This window comes from Hypanus sabinus, chromosome 1, assembly GCF_030144855.1.
Source record: "Hypanus sabinus isolate sHypSab1 chromosome 1, sHypSab1.hap1, whole genome shotgun sequence".
Lineage (NCBI taxonomy): Eukaryota > Metazoa > Chordata > Chondrichthyes > Myliobatiformes > Dasyatidae > Hypanus > Hypanus sabinus.
The window spans coordinates 161922045-161942666 of record NC_082706.1 but is presented as its reverse complement, the minus strand read 5'-3'; the positions used below and the strand labels follow the sequence as shown (position 1 = coordinate 161942666).

Below are 20622 nucleotides of genomic sequence, written 5' to 3'. Positions count from 1 at the left end.
ATGATGCGTTTGTTAAGAAGAGACTACCTCAATCGTTTTATGAAGCTACTATCTCTCTAATTCTTAAAAAAGATAAAGATCCTACTTTATGTGCATCTTATCGCCCTATATCATTATTAAATGTAGACTCTAAGATTCTTACAAAAATTTTAGCCATTAGATTAGAAAAGGTATTACCACAGATTATTTCAGAAGATCAAACTGGTTTTATTAGGAATCGGTATTCCTTTTTTAATATTAGAAAATTGATTAACATAATTTATACTTCATCACCTACAACCCCAGAATGTGTTATCTCATTAGATGCTGAAAAAGCCTTTGATAGAGTTGAATGGACATATTTATTTAATACATTGAGAAACTTTAATTTTAGTCCTAATTTTATATCATGGATTAAATTAATATATTATAAACCTGTTGCTTCTGTTCTTACAAATAATTATAGATCCTCTTTTTTTCAATTATCTCGTGGTACGAGACAAGGTTGTCCTTTAAGTCCTTTATTATTTAATATTGCATTAGAACCTTTAGCTATTGCTATTCGTGAGTCTCCTAATATTTTTGGTATTACCCGTAATGAGAAGTTATACAAATTATCGCTTTATGCTGATGATTTGTTGTTATATATTTCTAATCCTAGTAGGTCTATTCCTGCTATTTTATCCTTGTTGGCTCAATTTGGTAGCTTTTCTGGTTATAAGTTAAACTTAGATAAGAGTGAGTTATTCCCTTTAAACGCGCAAACTTTATTGAGTGATAGGATGCCATTTAAAGTTGTTACTGATAACTTTATCTATTTAGGTATAAAAATCACCAAGAAATATAAAGATTTATTTGGACTGAATTTTTTACCTATGCTTCATCAAATTCAGCAACTTACTACTAGATGGTCTCCCTTATTTTTATCATTAGTTGGTCGGATTAATGCTATTAAAATGATGATTTTACCGAAATTTTTATATTTATTCCAAGCTTTACCAATTTTTATTCCTAAATCTTTTTTTGATAATATTGATTCAAAAATTTCCTCATTTGTGTGGCAAAATAAAAATCCTAGGTTAAGCAAAAGGCAATTACAAAAGTCTAAAAAAGATGGTGGTCTAGCTTTACCTAACTTTAGATTTTATTATTGGGCGAATAATATTCGTAACCTAATGTACTGGAAACTAGATTTGGATTCACCTGTGTGCCCACAGTGGGTAAATTTGGAATGTAGTGAGGTTAAGGGATATTCTATATTTTCCGTTCTTGGTTCTTTTCTTCCTATTGATTTAGCCAAATTCAATAAACAGATATCCAACCCTGTTGTTAAACATACACTACGAATTTGGTTTCAATTTCGCAAATTCTTTAATCTGAAAAACTTTGCTCTGGACAGCCCTATTTTATGTAATTTTTTTTTTAAACCTTCATTGACAGATCAAGCTTTTAGTATATGGAAAAGGAAAGGTATAAAATGTTTTCGTGATCTTTTTTTTGAAGGTACTTTGATGTCTTTTGATCAACTATCCAACAAATTTGAATTACCTAAATCTAATTTTTTTAGATACTTACAAATTAGAAATTTCTTACATAAAATTCTTCCATCTTTTCCTAACTCAACTCCATCGGATTTTTCAGATTTGATTTTTACTTTTAATCCTTGTCAGAAGGGATTAGTAGCTTTTATTTATAACATGATTATGAAGATACAGCCAGAAATATCGGATAGAATTAGACAAGAATGGGAAAAAGAACTTCGATGTAATATATCAACAGATAAATGGGAAAAAATTTTACAAATGGTTAATTCCTCCTCTATTTGTGCTAAACATGCTTTAATACAATTTAAAATTGTACATAGAGCTTATATGTCTAAAGATAAGCTTGCCCGATTTTATTCGCATATTAATCCTCAATGTGACAGATGTCACTTAGAAGTGGCTTCATTGACTCACATGTTTTGGACATGTCCCACTTTACATAACTATTGGAAGGACATTTTTGATGTCATTTCCTCAGTATGGAATATCGATTTACAACCCCATTTTATTACTGCAATTTTCGGTATACCAAATGAAGATGGCAATCAGCTTTCCCCTTCAATCAGACGAATGATTGCCTTTGTAACATTAATTGCCAGAAGGTCTATATTACAAAACTGGAAAGAAGTAAATCCTCCTACTACATTTCAGTGGTTCTCCCAAACTATTTCTTATTTGAGTTTGGAAAAAATCAGAAGCACTATCTTTGATTCTTCAATTAAATTTGAAGAAACCTGGGGACCATTTATTCGACACTTTCATATGAATTAATTTGGCTATTTCAGATCCTTTTCTCTACTTATCCTTGTTCAGGTATGGAGTTCCGGAGTTCTTTTCTTGACACCTTTATATATTTATAAAGTGCTATTATTGCCCATGTTAGTTTTAGTTTAGTATTTTTTTTCAATATATATTTTTTCTCATATATAATTTCAATTTTTTTTTCTTTTTTCGATGATTATTTTTGTTTTTTTTTCATATATATTTATATAGACTTGATTGATTTATGTACCTTTTGTTGATGGATGTTTTAATAGGATATTATTATCCTATTACTAATGTAATCTCAAGTTTATTGAATCTGTAATCTATTCATTATTATGTGTTGTTTTTTTTTATATATGAAATTTAATAAAAAGATTGAAAAAGAAAAGAAAGAAACTGCCCTCCAACCTAGCCTAATCCTGGAGAGCAAAAATAAACCTGGGCTCTTTTGTCCACTAACACTCGTTTTCATAGACCTTGGATTTCACCCTCAGTACCAAGAACTACAAGATATTTGTGGACATTTGTGTGGCTGCTTCTCTCCTTTCACTTTGCTATCCAGGCCAAATCTCCCCTGATGCCAGTCCTGTAATACAAATTCTCTCTAATGTCACTTCAATCTATCCTATGACTTCTTAGAACTATTGTTTATATATAATCATGATCAGATCATCTCCAAAAGAGGCTTGTTGTCTAACCTCGCACAAGCACCTCAAGAGATCTTTATGCATTCATTCTTAGTTCTCTCCTTTTCTTTATCTCGAGGCTGTTCCTTGGTGATATCATCTATCTACAGCTTCCACATGTACTTCAATTGACAATTCAAAACAGGAGTCAGAGTACGTTATCTTTCACATCCTGTAGCACAGTGAACTGATTTTCTTTCCAGTTTAATATCACCAGCACCAGCATATGTCATGAAATTTGTTGTTTTGTGGCAGCAGTGCATTGCAATACATAGCAATAAAAACTATAAATTTCTGAATGGGAGTATTTGATAATTCCCCTTGGAGCTGCATGCAACATATTGCTCTTTATCGGTGCCATTTTCCCCATACCATGCTCAAAACAAAAAAATATATTTTGCAGATATAACATGGCAACTCCCACTACTGGCTTTACCTTAACTCCTTCTGCTGAGAAAATTCATGTGTTTGTCAAGGAATAATCTACTATACATCTAATTTCTTGATTCTTATAGTATTTCCTAGATGACAACATCTCACCTGGTGCTTGTGTGCCCTCACTTCTTCCACCTCTGCCCCTTCATCTTACCAACCCCCAACCCATTTCCAAAATCTGTTTTTGTGACTTAAGAAATTCATTCACCCAGCCTCTTGTTGGCTCATCATAAATAAGTACATCTTCAGCCATCTTGCAATTCCCTCCCCTAGACTTCACACTTCCATCCTCCTATAAGACTCCAACTTAAAACAACTGCTTTAAATAAGGTCTATTCCTATTACCTCAAATAACAATTCTCTTTGTCGGTTCATGGAACATTTTGGAAGATCAATTTATGTTAAGTCTCCAAAGTATTTGTTAATAATCATGTTTTTTTCCAGCAATGTACCAATATCTTCGATTAGCCTTGGTAGAAGTCAATATGTTAAAACACTCTATAATGTTGAACCAACATATTTTTGATGCATTTATTATTTCAAGGCTAAAGACATTGAAAATGAATTTTCTCAGTAGTCTATTTAAATACAGGTTTATTCTTATAACCATATAACCATATAACAATCACAGCACGGAAACAGGCCATCTCAGCCCTCCTAGTCCGTGCCGAACTCTTAATCTCACCTAGTCCCACCTGCCTGCACTCAGCCCATAACCCTCCACTCCTTTCCTGTCCATATACCTATCCAATTTTACCTTAAATGACACAACTGAACTGGCCTCTACTACTTCTACAGGAAGCTCATTCCACACAGCTATCACTCTCTGAGTAAAGAAATACCCCCTTGTGTTTCCCTTAAACTTCTGCCCCCTAACTCTCAAATCATGTCCTCTCGTTTGAATCTCCCCTACTCTCAATGGAAACAGCCTATTCACGTCAACTCTATCTATCCCTCTCAAAATTTTAAATACCTCTATCAAATCCCCCCTCAACCTTCTAGGCTCCAATGAATAGAGACCTAACTTGTTCAACCTTTCTCTGTAACTTAAGTGCTGAAACCCAGGTAACATCCTAGTAAATCGACTCTGCACTCTCTAATTTATTGATATCTTTCCTATAATTCGGTGACCAGAACTGTACACAATATTCCAAATTTGGCCTTACCAATGCCTTGTACAATTTTAACATTACATCCCAACTTCTGTACTCAATGCTCTGATTTATAAAGGCCAGCGTTCCAAAAGCCTTCTTCATCACCCTATCTACATGAGACTCCACCTTCAGGGAACTATGCACTGTTATTCCTAGATCTCTCTGTTATATGTTCATTAATGCTTGAAATGTAATTTTTTTTATTCATCTATATTACATAGGGCTTAAAAGTATGATTGCAGTTGTTTAGTTTACCAAAGAACAATTTAGTCATTTTTCCTGTGGTTGAGGTGATTATTTTGATCAATAATCAATAATTTCCCAAGTAATTGCCTACCTGCCTGCCACAGTCTTTAATCTTTAAACTGACTGTGACCCTCTTTATCGTCAAGTAGCAAGTCTGGCAGAAGAGACGAAAGGAAAAGTTTATTGTGTTTTCAGTTTGAATATGTAATTATCTTAATTGATCAACATTGATGCAAATACTTTTTGGCTCTTAGATACAGCACTTCATGTAGTAAGAAACTTGAAAAATTATGCTAACAATGCTAGGCTTTAATTTTTAGGAGCTGCATTTTCTTCCTTTCTGTCGGTAAACTCTTCATTGACCTCTTCAGTAGAACAGACACAGATCGTGTCCTGCATTTCATTGTTGATAGGTTTGTCCATTTTGAGTCTGATAAGAGAAACAAAAAGGGGGGCCCTGCTCAGTTCCAGTGAACCTGTTACAATCTTCACCTGTGACCTAGAAGAGTGATAGTACTACATTGACAGGATGTAGAGCTGCGGTGAAAAGTGATGGATGAAGTTCAATCCGGAAACACGATACAGAAGGTCAAGCTTGAAGGTAGAGTACAGGGTTAATAGCGGTGTGGAGGAACAGATGGATCGTAGATCCGTAAATCCCACAAAGCTGTCGCCCAAGTTGATAGGGTGGTAAAGAAAGTGCATATGCCTTTATTAGTTGGGAATTTAATTCAAAGCTGTAGGGTAATTTTTCAGCTCTATAAAACCCGTGTTAGACCACGCTTGGAATATTGCATCCTCATCTGGTCACTTCATTATAAGAAGGGTGTGGAATCTTTAGAAAGAATGCAAAAGAGATTTACCAGGATGCTGTATGGTAGGAGAACATGTTGTATGAGGATAGGTTGAGTAAGCTAGGGCTTTTCTTTTTAAGGAAAGCAGGATTGATAGAGGTGTACAAGATGATAAAAGGCATAGGTAGAGGGATAGCCAGAGACATTTTTACCATAGTGGAAATGGATAATATGAGAGAATGATTTTAAGGTGATTGTAAGAAAGTATGGGGAGGATGTCAGAAGTAAGTGTTTTACACAGAGAATGATAAGTGCTAAGAACACAGTGCCAGGAGTAATGGCAGAGGCAGATACATTAGGGCTATTTAAAAGACTCTTAGATAGGCATGTGGATGCAAGGAAAATGGAGGGCTATGTGGGAGAGAAGGGTTAGATTGACCTTAGAGTAGTTTGAAAGGTCTGCACAACATCGATGCCAAAGGGCTTGGACTGTACTGTGCTGTTCTTTGAGTCTTTTGCAGCACACACCATTTTCAAGCCTCTTTTTCTTTGTTTTTAATCCTCATTATACTTAATCACTGAAGTGGGAATGATTGTCAAGCTATCAATCAAGCTATCATCTCACATTTCTCTGTGATTGAGATTGATGTTATGTACATAACTAAAACATAATGATCCTCTTATAATATTTTCATCTTAATTGCATTCTTCTGAAGAAATTACCCTGTACTTACTGTGAAAATTGCCGTACTCTTTCTTTCCTCTCTTTAAATTGACTTGGTTCTCTGTATCAGTTAACATTATTTGTGTAGATTTTGCTGTGATTCATGCCTCCTTTTTTCTCATCCAACTCATTGCCTGAAGCATTGTTGTTGCTAAACACTCCCTAATTTAAAAAAGAAAGACACTGGCAGCAGAACCATATTTCAATGACTTCAGGACAATCTGAAACACAGTTCTACCAAGTTTCTTGGTAAAGTGTAATCATGTAAGGGATGTGGCAGCAATTTAATGCAGAGCCCTTCAAACATAAATGAGGTCATGCCAAGATAACTTGACTTATAGAGATCTTGGATGAGCAGCATATGTGAATCGAGAACCTGGAGAGAATTCAAAATTGTGTCAAGGGTATTTGACATCCATCTCAGAGAGCCTCGTTTAGCAACTCATCTGAAATTGCACCATTCCCTCAGTGCTGCACCAGAGTGTCATTCTGGATTTTGTTTGCCTCTACAAACATTCTGCTGTTTTGAGCTATAAGTGTTACCTTTGAACCACAGCTGCAATCCATGGGTCTTCGCTGGAAAGCGTGTGATACTAAACACTGATCTGCTATCACTGGGGGGATATTGAATGATAAATAAATGCTTTGAGAACATTTGCTTTGTAATTGCTTTTCCTACAGCCAGAAACTGAGTCTCCTGGAACGGGTTCGAATTTCTGGCCCTAGAGGAGCCACTGTAAAGAGCAAGCAATTTGCACCTCTGAACACAGAAGGAGGAGAAGATAGTCCTTCAAAAGATCAAAAAAGTATGGGTTTCAGTGACCTTCGAGCTGCAGTTCGTATTAGGGCTTTTGGATTCAGACAAAGCTCAGAAGGTATCACAAAACTATTTTATCAGTCTTTCTGAAATTCCCGAATATTCCCTTTTGTTAGATAGAAGAACTTGAGCTTATATTATCCATCATTCTATCAGTGGGTTTCACAGACAAAGAGCTGATGATTTTTTATTTTTATAAGTATACCTACAATAAGGTGTTCAACCTACATGTTTGTTTACATGTCAGTTTGTTGAGGGAGTGTGTGTTGACCAGAACTGCAGTAGAACTCCATTCTCCTTCCAAAGTTCAAAGTAAATATCATACATATATGTCACCATATATTACCCGGAGATTAATTTTCTTGCGGGCATTCACAGTAAATAGAAAGAAGCACAATAGAATCAATGAAAACCACACACAACAGAGATGGACAAACACCCGACGTGCAAAGGCAACAAACTGTGCAAATACATAAAACAAAAGTGAATATAATAACGATAATAAATAACTGAGCAATAAATGTCAAGAACATAAGTTGTAGAGTTCTTAAAAGTGAGTCCATAGTTTGTGGAATAAGTTCATTGTTGGTGTGAGTGAAGTTATCCCCTCTGATTCAGGAACCTGATGCTTGAGGAATAATAACTGAACCCAGTGATGTGGAATTTCAGGTTCCTGCACCTCCTTTCTGATGACAGCAATGAGAGGACAGCATGACTTGAATGGTTGGGGGACTTTGAGGATGGATACTGCTTTTCTGTGACAGTGCTCATTACAAGTATGCTCAGTTGTTGGGAAGGGTTTACCTGTGATTGACTGGACTACATCCATTACTTTCTGTAGTTCTTTCCAAATCCATAAAGGAACCTTTAGTATTCCCCAAGGCAGACTGGGTATCCCATTCGATATGAGGTAGAGTGTCTCTCTAAGACCAGTCTCTTCTGTGAGTTTTAACTGAGTCACTATAATGGCTTCCTTGAAACCACTCTCATCTACCTAACTTGACCAATTATAGTGTCTTGGGATCAGATGAAGGATTTAATCTGTATTTATTTACTATCTATCAGTTTCAGCATCATGATGAAAAAAAATCACTGTACATCTGGGCTATATGTATAATATCTTAACATGAAATGCCTCCTGCATCCACCAATAAACATCAAATACGAAAACAAGGGCTGTTTTTTAACATGAGCAAATTTAACATCCTGACCATGCTGCTGAGAGTGGAAAACCCTCTGGAACTGGCAACGTATAAAGCAAGTTGCTCACATCAAATACAAGTGATCATTTCAGATGCTTTAATATTGTTTGCTTAAGGTTTATGTTTGGCAGGGCACTGAGGTGCTTCTCTTCACCTAATGCTTCTCTTCAAAACATGAATAGGAAAGACATAGAGGGATATTGGGTGGGATTTCAAGATGGTGCCTGCTGTCTCCACATAGATCAGGGCTCAGATTTAGATGTGGTGTAATTGTTTTCAGTTCATGGGAACTGTTTTGGGGATAGAGAGAGGAGTTAGGGTTCAGATTACAGTTTAGGGATGTGGGAGAATTGATGGTCAGGCCCAGAATCTAAGCCTCTGCTCCACATTTGAGGACCAGCAACAGTGATGTGGGACATCCGTGGTCAGACCTACAGATTAGCTTGGAGGAGGGCTGACGGACCTCCATCGAGTCAGCAAATTGTCAGTAGACTCCAAATACTCTTGTGTATTTAATATTTCAGTAATATTTGAATAATATCGTAAATATATTGTTTAATTAAGAATTCTTGTTTGTTTACATAATTAATTATGGGCTGTGTAGGTAAAAGTACACCAATGTATACTTCATCATACCACCACATCATTTGTGCGTGTCTCATTAAAAGTAAAAACGAAATTAGACACGCATTATTCGAACATCAAGGAAGTTTTAAACAAACTGAGCTGACTACCTACCTGTTGAAACACAGGAAGATAGTCTAGTTAAAAAAGTGCAGGGAATCATTCTAGCATCTGATTCTTTAGAAGGGAAGAGACATTTGAGTTTAAAAAAGGCAGAGAGAGGACAAATTCATGGGCTGATAAACAGTGATAATAACCATCTATAAATAAAACAAATGACTGGCTACATTGGAAAGATAGGTGAGTTCAATTGCACAAGGGATAACTGGAATATGAATATTGAGCTAAATGAACAGTACTTTGAAGCAAATGAAATAGTGAGTGCCAGTTTGGGTGAGTGAATTGTGTTTAAAGGCAAACAGCTTGCTTAGAACTATGACAGCTCCAACCAAACCAGCCAAAATACCATTGCTGATTTCAGAGCACTTTTGGTTTCATAAGTGGAATGAAGAGGAAAGAGAGTCTATTTCAGCATACGTGGCTGAATTGAAGAGATTGTCTGAGTGTTGTCAGTTCAGTGATGAGCTTAATGATGCACTGAGAGATTGTTTAGTTTGTGGAATTTTACAAGGAAGCATTCAAAAACAGCTCCTAACTGAGCACAACATACATTTAAAAACGCAGTTGAAATCACTGGAAACTACAGTCAGACAGACACACAGTTGTGTTGCAATCATGAATGACAGTGAGTGTAAGCAAAATTGCAGTGTGTAACCAGAAATCTGCCTTTTGAACAAAATATGTTGCCATTGTAGTAGGGACTCATATACACCAGACCAATGCAGATTTTAAAGGCGAAACTTGCAGAAAATGTAACAAAGTAGGATACAAACAAAGAAGGGCAGACAAAAACAAATGACTGCACAGGGAAAGGATAAAGTGTCAAATTGCAGTTTCACTAATCTCTGTGCTATTGATGAAAAATCTGAAAATGATGAGAGAAAAGCCATCTCAACTTTGGGCACATCTACACTGTCACAGGAAAGCAGCGTCCAACATCTTCTCAGTGCTGTTATCAGGAGGAAGGTTCGGGAGCCTCAGGACTCACACCACCAAGTTCAGGAACAGTTACTATCCCTCAGCTGTCAGGCTCTTGAACCAAAGGGGGTAACTTTACTCAACTTCACTAGCCTCATCAGTGAAATAGCAGAGACCCAAGTCTGCACATCTCTGCAAGTCTGCTGGGGAAGTTGAAGGCCCAATGTTGACGAGTCTGAGTCCAGGTATGGTGGAGGCTGGAAGCTGAAGGTGGCCAGTAATGGAGTTGGAGGACTGTGTTGGTAGGGAGGAACGGGGCTTGTTTTGCTGTTGTTATTTCGCTGTGTTCTGTGTTATTCTGCTGAGCACTGTGGACATGCTACACTGGCGCTGAAAAACCACTTGCAGGATGCCCCCAGCAAAACTTTGGACATGTTGCATCTTAACACAAGTGATGCATTTCATTGTTATTCGATTGATAAGTAAATTTGAATCTTGAATCTAATAAGGAGTGACATTGGTGCAAATTTTTTTCTCCCTGTTGCCTCTATGTTCCTATTATTGATTTCCTTAGTGATTAAGGATGAATGGGGGGAACCTGGTACCAGATGTTTTTCCTGGGATATCGTTCACCTGAAATACAGAAAGCATCAGGCTTGTTGGCTGTGAAAGGTTTTGTTTAATTATTGCACTCTCATGGATAATAGAGCCATTTTCATTGATTTTCAGATGCTGCTGAAGTCGAACAAGAACCCGAGGATAAGGCTTATCAATCTGCTCTCATGGAAGAATTGATCCCTACACTGAAAACTGTTATCAGGGCTGCAAGGTAAGGCTTATTCAAAAATAAGTTTTCCACTGCCTTCTCTTTTAAATGCTAAAAATGGTGATATTTTGACTGAATTCATTAGAATTACTAATGAAATGGGCAAAGCAAGTTTTCTAAGAGTTTTAAATCAACTTTATTTAGCTCTGCACTTAAACTGCAGAACATAGTAATGATGTGTGTAAGAAAAAAAACTCATACATGCTTTTACATAATCTCTCTGCCTTCACTGTCCATAAGATATAGGAGAAGAAGTAGGCCATTAGGCCCATCGAGTCTGCTCCACCATTCAATCATGGGCCGATCCAATTCTTCCCATCATCCCCATTCCCCTACCATCTGTCATCTATTGCTGTGAATAAAATTTTGCAAATTTTGTAAAACAGGCAGAAGTGTGACTGGAAGTCAAAAGACGTGGCGTTAGCTGAATTCATGCGTACTTGTAAGCTACCTGTGTCCAGAATGGCAGCCATTTCTTTCAGTTAAATATTGGAAAGACTGAAGTCATCATCTCCAGTCCACACCATTAAGTTTGTACTCAACACCCTTTACACGGCACTGTCACAAACCAAAGTTCATGCTCTGAGCCTGTTTGCTGTCCATACTTAAAGCGACTCTTCCCACAGGTCTGATGTTGTCCACTCCACCATGCTTTGATCCATCTTACTGAAAGTTCTACTTCGGAAGTGAATATTTTACAGTTTTTCTCACCTTCTTCCACTACCCATAAAATTTAGATCATCAAAAACTCTGCTATGTACATTCTGGTGTAGCCACAGTGCCAATACTTTTGAATGTCCTAGGCTTTGAAACCTCCTATTCAGATTCTCATTCTTGTGTTCAAAGTTTTTACGGACCTCCCTCATCCCAACTTCTATAAAATTGCCTTAAGCGCCAATCTACTCTTCTCTCCTACTGCTCAAAGGCGCATCACAACTATACTGGATATTTCAAGAGTAAGTATCCCTATTTTGTATAGAAACCATTACTTGAGTGACAGGCATCTTCTTAAAGATGAAGACAGAAGAACATGACTAGTTACTTAATTTACCATTGTAATCCTCGAAGAAACGTTGAGCACGGCAATTCATTGAGGAAGTCCATAATATGATGCCTCCTCAGTTGAACCATACTCACTTGGGGACAGGCAGTACTTGACAACATCCCACAGCAAATAATAAAACTCCTGGTAATTATTAATCATACCATCCCAACAGACTGAGGCCCCAGATAATATTCTGTGAAATATTAAATGACCAGACTGTGCTTGAACAAAATTCCTTTTACTTTGAGTCAGAAAGAATAATAATGTGGTTTTATCATTAAATTGAACCGTGTTCCTGCACATAACATAGACCCATTAGACCATAAGACAGAGGAACAGAATTAGGCCATTTGGCTTCTTGTGTCTGTTCCACCATTCCATCATAGCTGATTATTATCCCTCTCAATCCCATTCTCTTGCCTTCTCCCCATAACCTTTGATGTCTTGACTAATTAAGAACATATCAGGCTCCACTTTAAATATACCCAATGGCTTAGCCTTCACAGCTGTCCGTGGCAATGAATCACTACCCTCTGGTGAAAGAAATTCTTCTTCATTTCTGTTCCAAGTCAATGTCCCTCTATTCTGAGGCTATGCGCTCTGGTCCTAGACTCCCCCACCACAGGAAACATCCTCCCCACATCTAATCTATCTAGGCCTTTCAATATTCAAAAGGGTTCAGTGAGGATCCCCCCTCATTCTTCTAAACCCCAGCGAGTACAAGCCCAGAGCCAGCAAATGCCCCTCATATGTTAACCCTTTCATTCTCGTGAAGCCCCTCTGATCCTGTGCAATGCTTGGAAGGTTCAGTGTATAGAGAATTGTTGCCTCTGTTCTTTAAGCATGGAATCCATACTGGGAGTTTAATATTATATGCCTTCTCCTTTTAAAAAATTAGAAGCTAAGGCGAATGTCTAGAACCATAGTTGCAATGTGCCAGCATGGTCAACACAAAAATGAAGAAATGGCAAATGAAGTAGAGGAATTTAGGCTCTGGAATTATTGGGTTTTAGAAGATTCCTATGGTTTTGAGATCATGGAAGGTATTAATTACAGTGTATCTGTCTTGTTCTGCTCAAATCTCCAGAGTGTGGCTGGAGTTCTCAAAACTGGTTTTGCCAGTCAGAAAAAAAAGTAGCTCTGTGGATTCTTGTGAATGAAGGACTAAAGTATGTGAGCTATTTACTAGTGAGCTTCAATTAATAAACTGAGTATACTGTACAACACCACTTGGTTTTCACATTAAATTACTAACAAAGTAAGGACAAAGCCAGAAGCTCAAAAGCAGATACTATTTGGACTTTTAAAGTTCTGAAACACAATACATTTTGAACAGAGTAACTTACATGTATCATTTTTTGATTAATTCTGTCTTGCATTACCTGATGAAATTCAATCAGACAAGAGCATAATTGTGTTGATCATTCCATGGGAAAAATCGACTCTGAGAGCTTTCCTTCTTTTCACATGAACATGAGAACACTATTCCCTCTGCAGTGTAGAAAGACGTTTAATTATCCTGCCAAGGTTAGATTAGCTGGATTTATTTTGTTTTCTATTAACATTAGAGTAAAACCCAAACATTGCAATGATTCAGATGAAATCACTACCTTAATTACAGGAAAGAGGATGCCTAGATAAAAAGCTTTAGTTAGTTAGTAAACTGGAAGAGGATAAAGGATCAGACCTATCAAAATTAGCAATTGCAAAATATCAGGTTCTTGGCTTAAGGGGAAATAGAGCCAGAGTTCCAATGTTCAGGGACCTATAGCAGAACATAAGCACTAGGAGCAGAAGGAGGCCTTTGGCCCATTGAGCCTGCTCTGTCTTCAGTAAGATCATGGCTGATCTCCCTTTGGACTCTGCTCAAACTTTTTCCTTAGCCCTTAATTCCCCTGCTATGCAAAAATCCATCTAACTGTGTCTTCAATATATTTTATGATGTTCTAGATTCACTTACTAGCAGAAACAGTTTTCCTTCCAGTAACCCATCTGTCCTTTTCATAACTTTGTACGTTTGTTTCTTTAAGTTCCCCTCTTATTCTTCTGAAATCCAGTGAGTAGAGTCCCAGGTGACGCAGTCTCTCCTCATAGGTTAACCTCCGCATCTCTGGAATCAACCTCATGAACCTCCTCTGCATCATTTCCAATGCCAGCATATCTTTTCTCAAGTAAGGAGACAAGAGTTGCATGCAGTACTCCAGATGTGGCCTCACCAGTACCCTGTTCATTTGCAGCATAACATCCCAGCTCTTAAATTCAATCCCACTAGCAATGAAGGCCAACATTCCATTTACCTTCCGGATGAACTGTTGCACCTGCAAACCATCCTTTTGTAATTCATGCACAATCATTCCCAAGTCTCACAACAACATGCTGCAATCTCACACTTTATAAATAATAATATGATTTTCTATTTTTCCTTTCAATATGGATAACCACATTTACATCAACAATATACTCCATTGACAATGTACTCCAACAATATACCCCCCCGCCCACTTACATTATTTATCTATATTTCTCTGTAGGCTCTCCACATGCTCTGCACAATTTGCTTTTCCACTCAATTTAGTGTCATCAGCAAACTTCGATACATTACTCTTGGTCACCTCTTCAAAATCAGTAATGTATATTGTGAACAATCGCAGACTCAACACCAATACTTGTGGCACTCTGCTCACTACTGCCTGTCAGTCAGAGATACTCACATTTATATCAGCTCTCTTCCTTCTACGGGTTAACCTCTAACCATGCTAATATATTACTCCTAACTCTGTGTATTCTTATCTGATCAATAAATGTTTTATGGGACAACTTATTGAATGTTTTCTGAAAATCCAAGTATACAACATCCACCTGTTCCACTCTGTCAGCTGCACTCAAAGAACTCCAGTAAGTCCATCAAACAAGTTCATCAACTCTTCACGAACCCATGCTGTGTCTGTCTGAAGTAACCACTTCTCATATCGTATACGATATGAGAAGTGAGAATTTGGACGCAGTAAAAGGAGGGGAATCTGCAAAAATATGACAATGAAGATTCAGGGAAGTGAAAGAATTAAGTAAAGCATCAAGCATAAGAGTAACGTGCTGAAATAAATGGAGGAAGGGATGCCACTGAGAACAAGATTAGATCAGTTTGTCAGTGATTGGCAGATGAATTTTCTGATGCAACCTTCTATTGCCTCCTACCATTGCTGTTAAATTGATAAATGTGTATTAGATTTGCTAGGTCTATTAATTATTGGATTACTATACTCAACCAAATGACAATAAATGAGCTGGGTAAGAGTAATGCTACCTCCTTCATAACATTATGGAATTGCACATTCTAATTTACAAAACTGATTATTCCATAAGGCCATAAGGGAACAGAATTAGGCCATCTGGCCCATCGAGTCTGCTCCTCCATTCAATCGTGGCTGATCCTTTTCTTTCTGTCTCCTCCTCGACCCTAGTTCCCGGCCTTCTCACCGTAACCTTTGATGCCATGTCCAATCAAGAACCTATCAATCTCTGCCTTAAATACACCCAATGACCTGGCCTCCACAGCTGCATGTAGCAACAAATTCAACACCTTTCGGCTAAAAAAATTTCTCCACTTCTCTGTTTTGAAAGGATGCCCCTCTATCCTGAGGCTATGCCCTTTTGTCCTAGACTCTCCCACCACGGGAAACTTCCTTTCCACATCTACTCTGTCTAGGCTCTTCAACATTTAAAAAGTTTCAATGAGATTCCCCCCTCATCCTTCAGAATTCCAGCGAGTACAGACCCAGAGACATCAAACATTCCTTGTAAGGTAATCCTTTCATTCCTAGAATCATCTTTGTGAACCTCCTCTGGACCCTCTCCAATGCCAGCACATCTCTTCTAAGATGAGGGGCACAAAACTGCTCGTAATACTCAAGGTGAGGTCTCACTAGTGCCTTGTAAAGCCTCAGCATCTCATCCTTGCTCTTGTATTCTATACTACTCTTGAAATGAATACTAAAATCGCATTTGCCTTCTTCACCACCGACTCAACCTGCAAGTTAACTTTTAGGGTGTTCTGCACAAGGACTCCCAAGTTTCTCCGCATCTCAGATTCCTGGATATTTCCCCATTTCGAAATAGTCCACACATTTATTACTACTATCAAAGTGCATAACCATGCATTTTCCAACATTGTAGTTCATTTGCCACTTTCTTGCCAATTCTCCAAATCTGCCTAAGCCCTTCTGCATACTACCTGCTTCCTCAACACTACTAGCCCCTCCACCAATCTTTGTATCATCTGTAAAATTGGCAATAAGCCATCTATTTCATCATCTAAATCATTTATATACAACACTGACTCCTGTGGAACACCACCGGTCACTGGCAGCCAACCAGAAAAGGATACTTGTATTCCCACTCACTGCCTGCTACTAATCAGTCAATGCTCTAAGCATGTTAGCAATTTTCCTGAAACACCATAGGCTCTTAACTTGGTAAGCAGCCTCTTGTGTGACTCCTTGTCAAAGGCCTTCTGAAAGTCCAAAAATACAACATTGACCACATCCCCTTTATCTATCCTAAGTGTAATCTCCTCAAAGAATACCAACAGGTTCATCAGGCAGGATTTTCCCTGAAGGAAGCCATGCTGATTAAAAAACGATTGACTGAAAAATTATTGAAGAAACCATATGAAATATCCAAAGAGAAAATGTTTCTGCTGTAGAGAATGTTTCTCTAATCAGTAAAGGAGAAATAAAATAATCTTATTTTTTAATTCTTCAGTATCATGAAATTTTACCTCACCAAGAAAAGGTTCAAGGAGACTTTACGACCCTATGATGTGAAGGATGTTATTGAACAGTACTCAGCAGGGCATTTAGATATGCTCTCAAGAATAAAATATCTTCAGTCCAGGTAAGTAGTGAGAAACCAAACATAAATTTGTGCAATAGCATGTGTTGAAATGTCACGATTTAACAAGTTGTTTTTGAAAAACAATCGGAGGATGTCTATAGGATATGATATTTATTATCTATTCTCAAGCATCAGTGCAGTGATTGTTCTGGTGTTATGCACATTGTACACTTAGCTGACAAAATTCTGTGTATCCAGATATACTACTTTCACTGCTTTTCCCTTTAGTTTGTTACCTGTAGCCTCATAAACTCTAAAATAAGAAAAAATAATTTTCCTATCATAAATATAATATTTTTCCAAGTGTCTTTTTACCATTACCTTGTATGTATCGACCACCTTTGTTAGGCTAAATGGTTTATCATTTCTCATTTTCTCTGTCCCTCCTTTCTTTTGTCATGGAGTTATTTGCTCTCTCCCAATCTTTGGGAATAGTTCTAGAATCTTTGGAATGTTTGATGGTGATGACACTCCCACTGCAGCCTCCTTTAAGCTTTACGGGCAGGTAATCAGGTTTTGGATTTATTAGCATTCAGTTTCATGTGAATACATTTGGTACTATTGACTGACTAATGCTAAATTCTTTCAGTTACTCACTCATTCAATCTAAACCTGATCCCCACAATTTTCTAGAAATTTTCTCAGATTCAGATTCACTTATTTATTGCATGTACGTTGAAACATACAATGAATGACGCTGTTTGTGTTAAAAACCAACACAACGGAAGGATGTGCTGGGGACAGTCCGCAGGTGTTGCCTTGCTTCTGGCATATTATGCCCACAACTTAGTAACGTCTACACCTCTGGAATGTGGGAGGACTCCAATGCACCCGAGGTAGACCAAGCTGATCATGGGAGAACATTATAGACAGCAACATAAACTAATCCTAGGTTATTGATGGTGTAAAGCCTTATGCGAATCACTACATCACCACGTCATCTGTTCCTTGCCCCCAGTGTTAATTCATTGAATATTAGCCATTACTTGTTTACTGTTACAGTCTGTAATGTGATTTTCCCTAGCCAATTAATGCCTCACAGAGAGTGGATGGTAGAAATATGAAATTTAGTAAAAAGGAAAGTGCCAGAAATAGTCAACACCTAGAATTAGAGCCATGGAGTCCCAGAGGATGGAAACAGGCTCTTAGCTCATCTGGTTCATTCTAACAATGAAACATCCATTTATGTAACAAGGTGCTGTTCCTTGAGTTTACGTTGCGTTATTTTTGAACAATGTAGGATGCCAAAGAGGAGATCAAAGTGGAAGTGGGATGGGGGGAATTATAGTGACAGGCTTTTAGAAGCCCAGGGTCTTGATTGCAGACTGAGCGGAAGTGGCTGCTTAGCAGTCACCTGTTCTGTGTTTGGTTTCCCCAAGGGAGAGGAGGTCATGTTCTGAGAAGGGTATACTATGCTGATTTGATAACAGGCAAATAAATCTCCCGGAAAGTGGTTGCATCCCTGCATGGTGTGAAGGGAGAAAGTAAAAGGGCAGCTTCAATTGTCAATCATCGCTTTAAAATATTAACTCAGTTTACTTTCCCACAGATGCTACCTGGCCTGCTCAATATTTTCTATTTTAATTTCAATTTCCAGCATCTGGACCTTTTTCCTTTAATAATGAAAGTTACGGAATTGACTTTCTTTGTCATAGACTGTAAGAATATGCTACAGGTGAAAGAGATGTTAGTGGAGAATTAATCAGGATACTGCAAGGTGCAAAGTTCTTTTGGAATACTGAAAAGGAAGAGAGGGGAAGTATGCAGAAGATCAGGATACTGTGATCCTTATTGTAGTTGTGGTAGGAATCAGGAAGGTTGCAAGTGCGGGAGGTGGAATTGATGTGGGTTTACGTGACAGATCATTGACCTGTAACATAAATTCTTCCTCTCTCTCTCTCCAGGCTTTGCCCAACCTGCTGAACATTTCCAACATTTTCATTTTTATGTCTCGAAGTAGCTGGGGTAATTTGTGCTTGAGAAACAATTTATAGTTAAGCTTAAAAGAACAGATCAGCGTTTCATGACAAACACAACAAGCAGAGTCAATGGCAAGAAATTAGTGAGATTAATTTAGTTGTAATTCTTTAAGTTTAACAGCTTTGCCATACAGTTCTAAACCATGCTCAGTTCATTTGCAGCTTTGTCCTCATGAGCAACCCCTCTTGTAGTACAGATATTAGCTTCTGTTGTAATGATATCTGAGCTCCTTTTCAGCTTATGGCTTTAACATTTCACTTATTTCTTTTGTCCTCTGAGTCCTTCCAAATCACAGATAACATTATCGTACCTTGCAAAATATCAGTCATATACATTAAAAAGTTAAGTGACCCCACTCTCTGCTATAGAACATAGAAAACATACCGCACAATACAGGCCCTTTGGCCCATAAAGCTGTGCCAAACATATCCCTACCTTAGAACTACCTAGGCTTTATCCATAGCCTTCTATTTTTCTAAGCTCCGTGAGTCTCTTAAAAGACACTATCGTTATCAGCTCCACCACCCTATTCCACACACTCACCACTCTCTGCTTAAAAAACTTACCCCTGACACCTCCTCTGTACCTACTTCTAAGCACCTTAAAACTATGCCCTCTTGTGTTAGCCATTTTAGCCCTGGGGAAAAGCCTCTGACTATCCACACGGTCAATGGCTCTCATTATGCTTGCTTAGCAGTTAAACCTCAAAAACCATAAACTGGTGTTTAATTTCCAGCCCTGATATACTGTATCTCTTTCCATGTCAGTTTTGTCAAATAATTACCAGTATTCACAAAAAAAACATAAATTATGCACAATTTTACAAGGAAACACAATTCAAACAGAAAAAAAGCATGGTCTAATTTAGTGCAAAGCGGTCGAAGTGGTCATAGTGTTGCTAAAGTTTAATGATGAAACTTTTGCTGGTTGGCAGTCACAAGAAGAACATGTTGTGAGAAAAAAATCTCACAACACTGAGAAAAAAATCTAATGTGCAGAACTACTCTAACCACAAAACTTAGTTTGTTAATTGTGTGTCATACTTCGTTTTGTAGGATTGACATGATTCTTGCTCCTGCACCACCATCAACTCCAAAGCATAAAAAAACAAGCCTAAAAGGAGGGTTTGTATATCCTTTTCAACAATCCCCCAAGTAAGAAACTAAAATAAATTATAATAAACAAGTTAATTATGTATTAAAGCTTATGCCATGTAATAGCATCAGAAGATCCATTATCTGTTAATCCTAAAAAATGCATTGCCTATTGAAAATTGAAGCAAAATTGCATTTTCTGCTATTGTACAGGCTGACATTACAAACATGCAATAATACATTTTAGTATTGTTTTGGCATAAAAAAGGGATTAAAATTCATTGGCATCACTGGTATGCTTTAGGACATGGGAGAAGGCAGGAGATTGAGGCAGAGAGGAAAACGTCATAATGAAATGGCGGAGCAGACTTGATGAACCAAATGGCCTAAGTCTGCTCCTATGTCCTATGCTCTTATGGTCTAAGTAGATGAAGAAAGGAAATATACAATGGGTGGTGATAATGGTGACGTGGTGGTGGTTCAGCAATAGTATTTTCTTTTGGTGTTAAACGCAAGCTGCATCCACACCTGGATAGCCGATTAGACAAACCCAATGGTCCCCTTATAAGTGGACAATATTTGAAAGTTTCCAGTTGTTCTTGTTTCTGGATTTTCTCAGATGCCTCTCTCTGGGTACCCACACCCACCCATCTTGGTCTGGTCTAATACCTGCACCTTTGTTTTATTCTTCATACGGGAATGTGATGGATATTGTAATATGCCAGAGGAGTTTAGGATTTTTAAATTAGGATAGATTCCCAGTTGGGCTATGGATT

At 37.7% G+C, this 20622-nt stretch overlaps 1 protein-coding gene across 1 annotated transcript in view; it reads left to right on the top strand.

Annotated features, from left to right (window-relative positions):
• kcnq3 (potassium voltage-gated channel, KQT-like subfamily, member 3) overlaps positions 1 to 20622 on the top strand; it is a 352587-nt gene that overhangs the window by 325469 nt on the left and 6496 nt on the right. Inside the window, exons 9-12 of the mRNA XM_059991102.1 lie at positions 7009 to 7202; positions 10738 to 10837; positions 16641 to 16772; positions 19808 to 19906. Coding sequence (XP_059847085.1) covers positions 7009 to 7202; positions 10738 to 10837; positions 16641 to 16772; positions 19808 to 19906 — 525 coding nt within the window. The remainder of the gene's footprint in view (positions 1 to 7008; positions 7203 to 10737; positions 10838 to 16640; positions 16773 to 19807; positions 19907 to 20622) is intronic.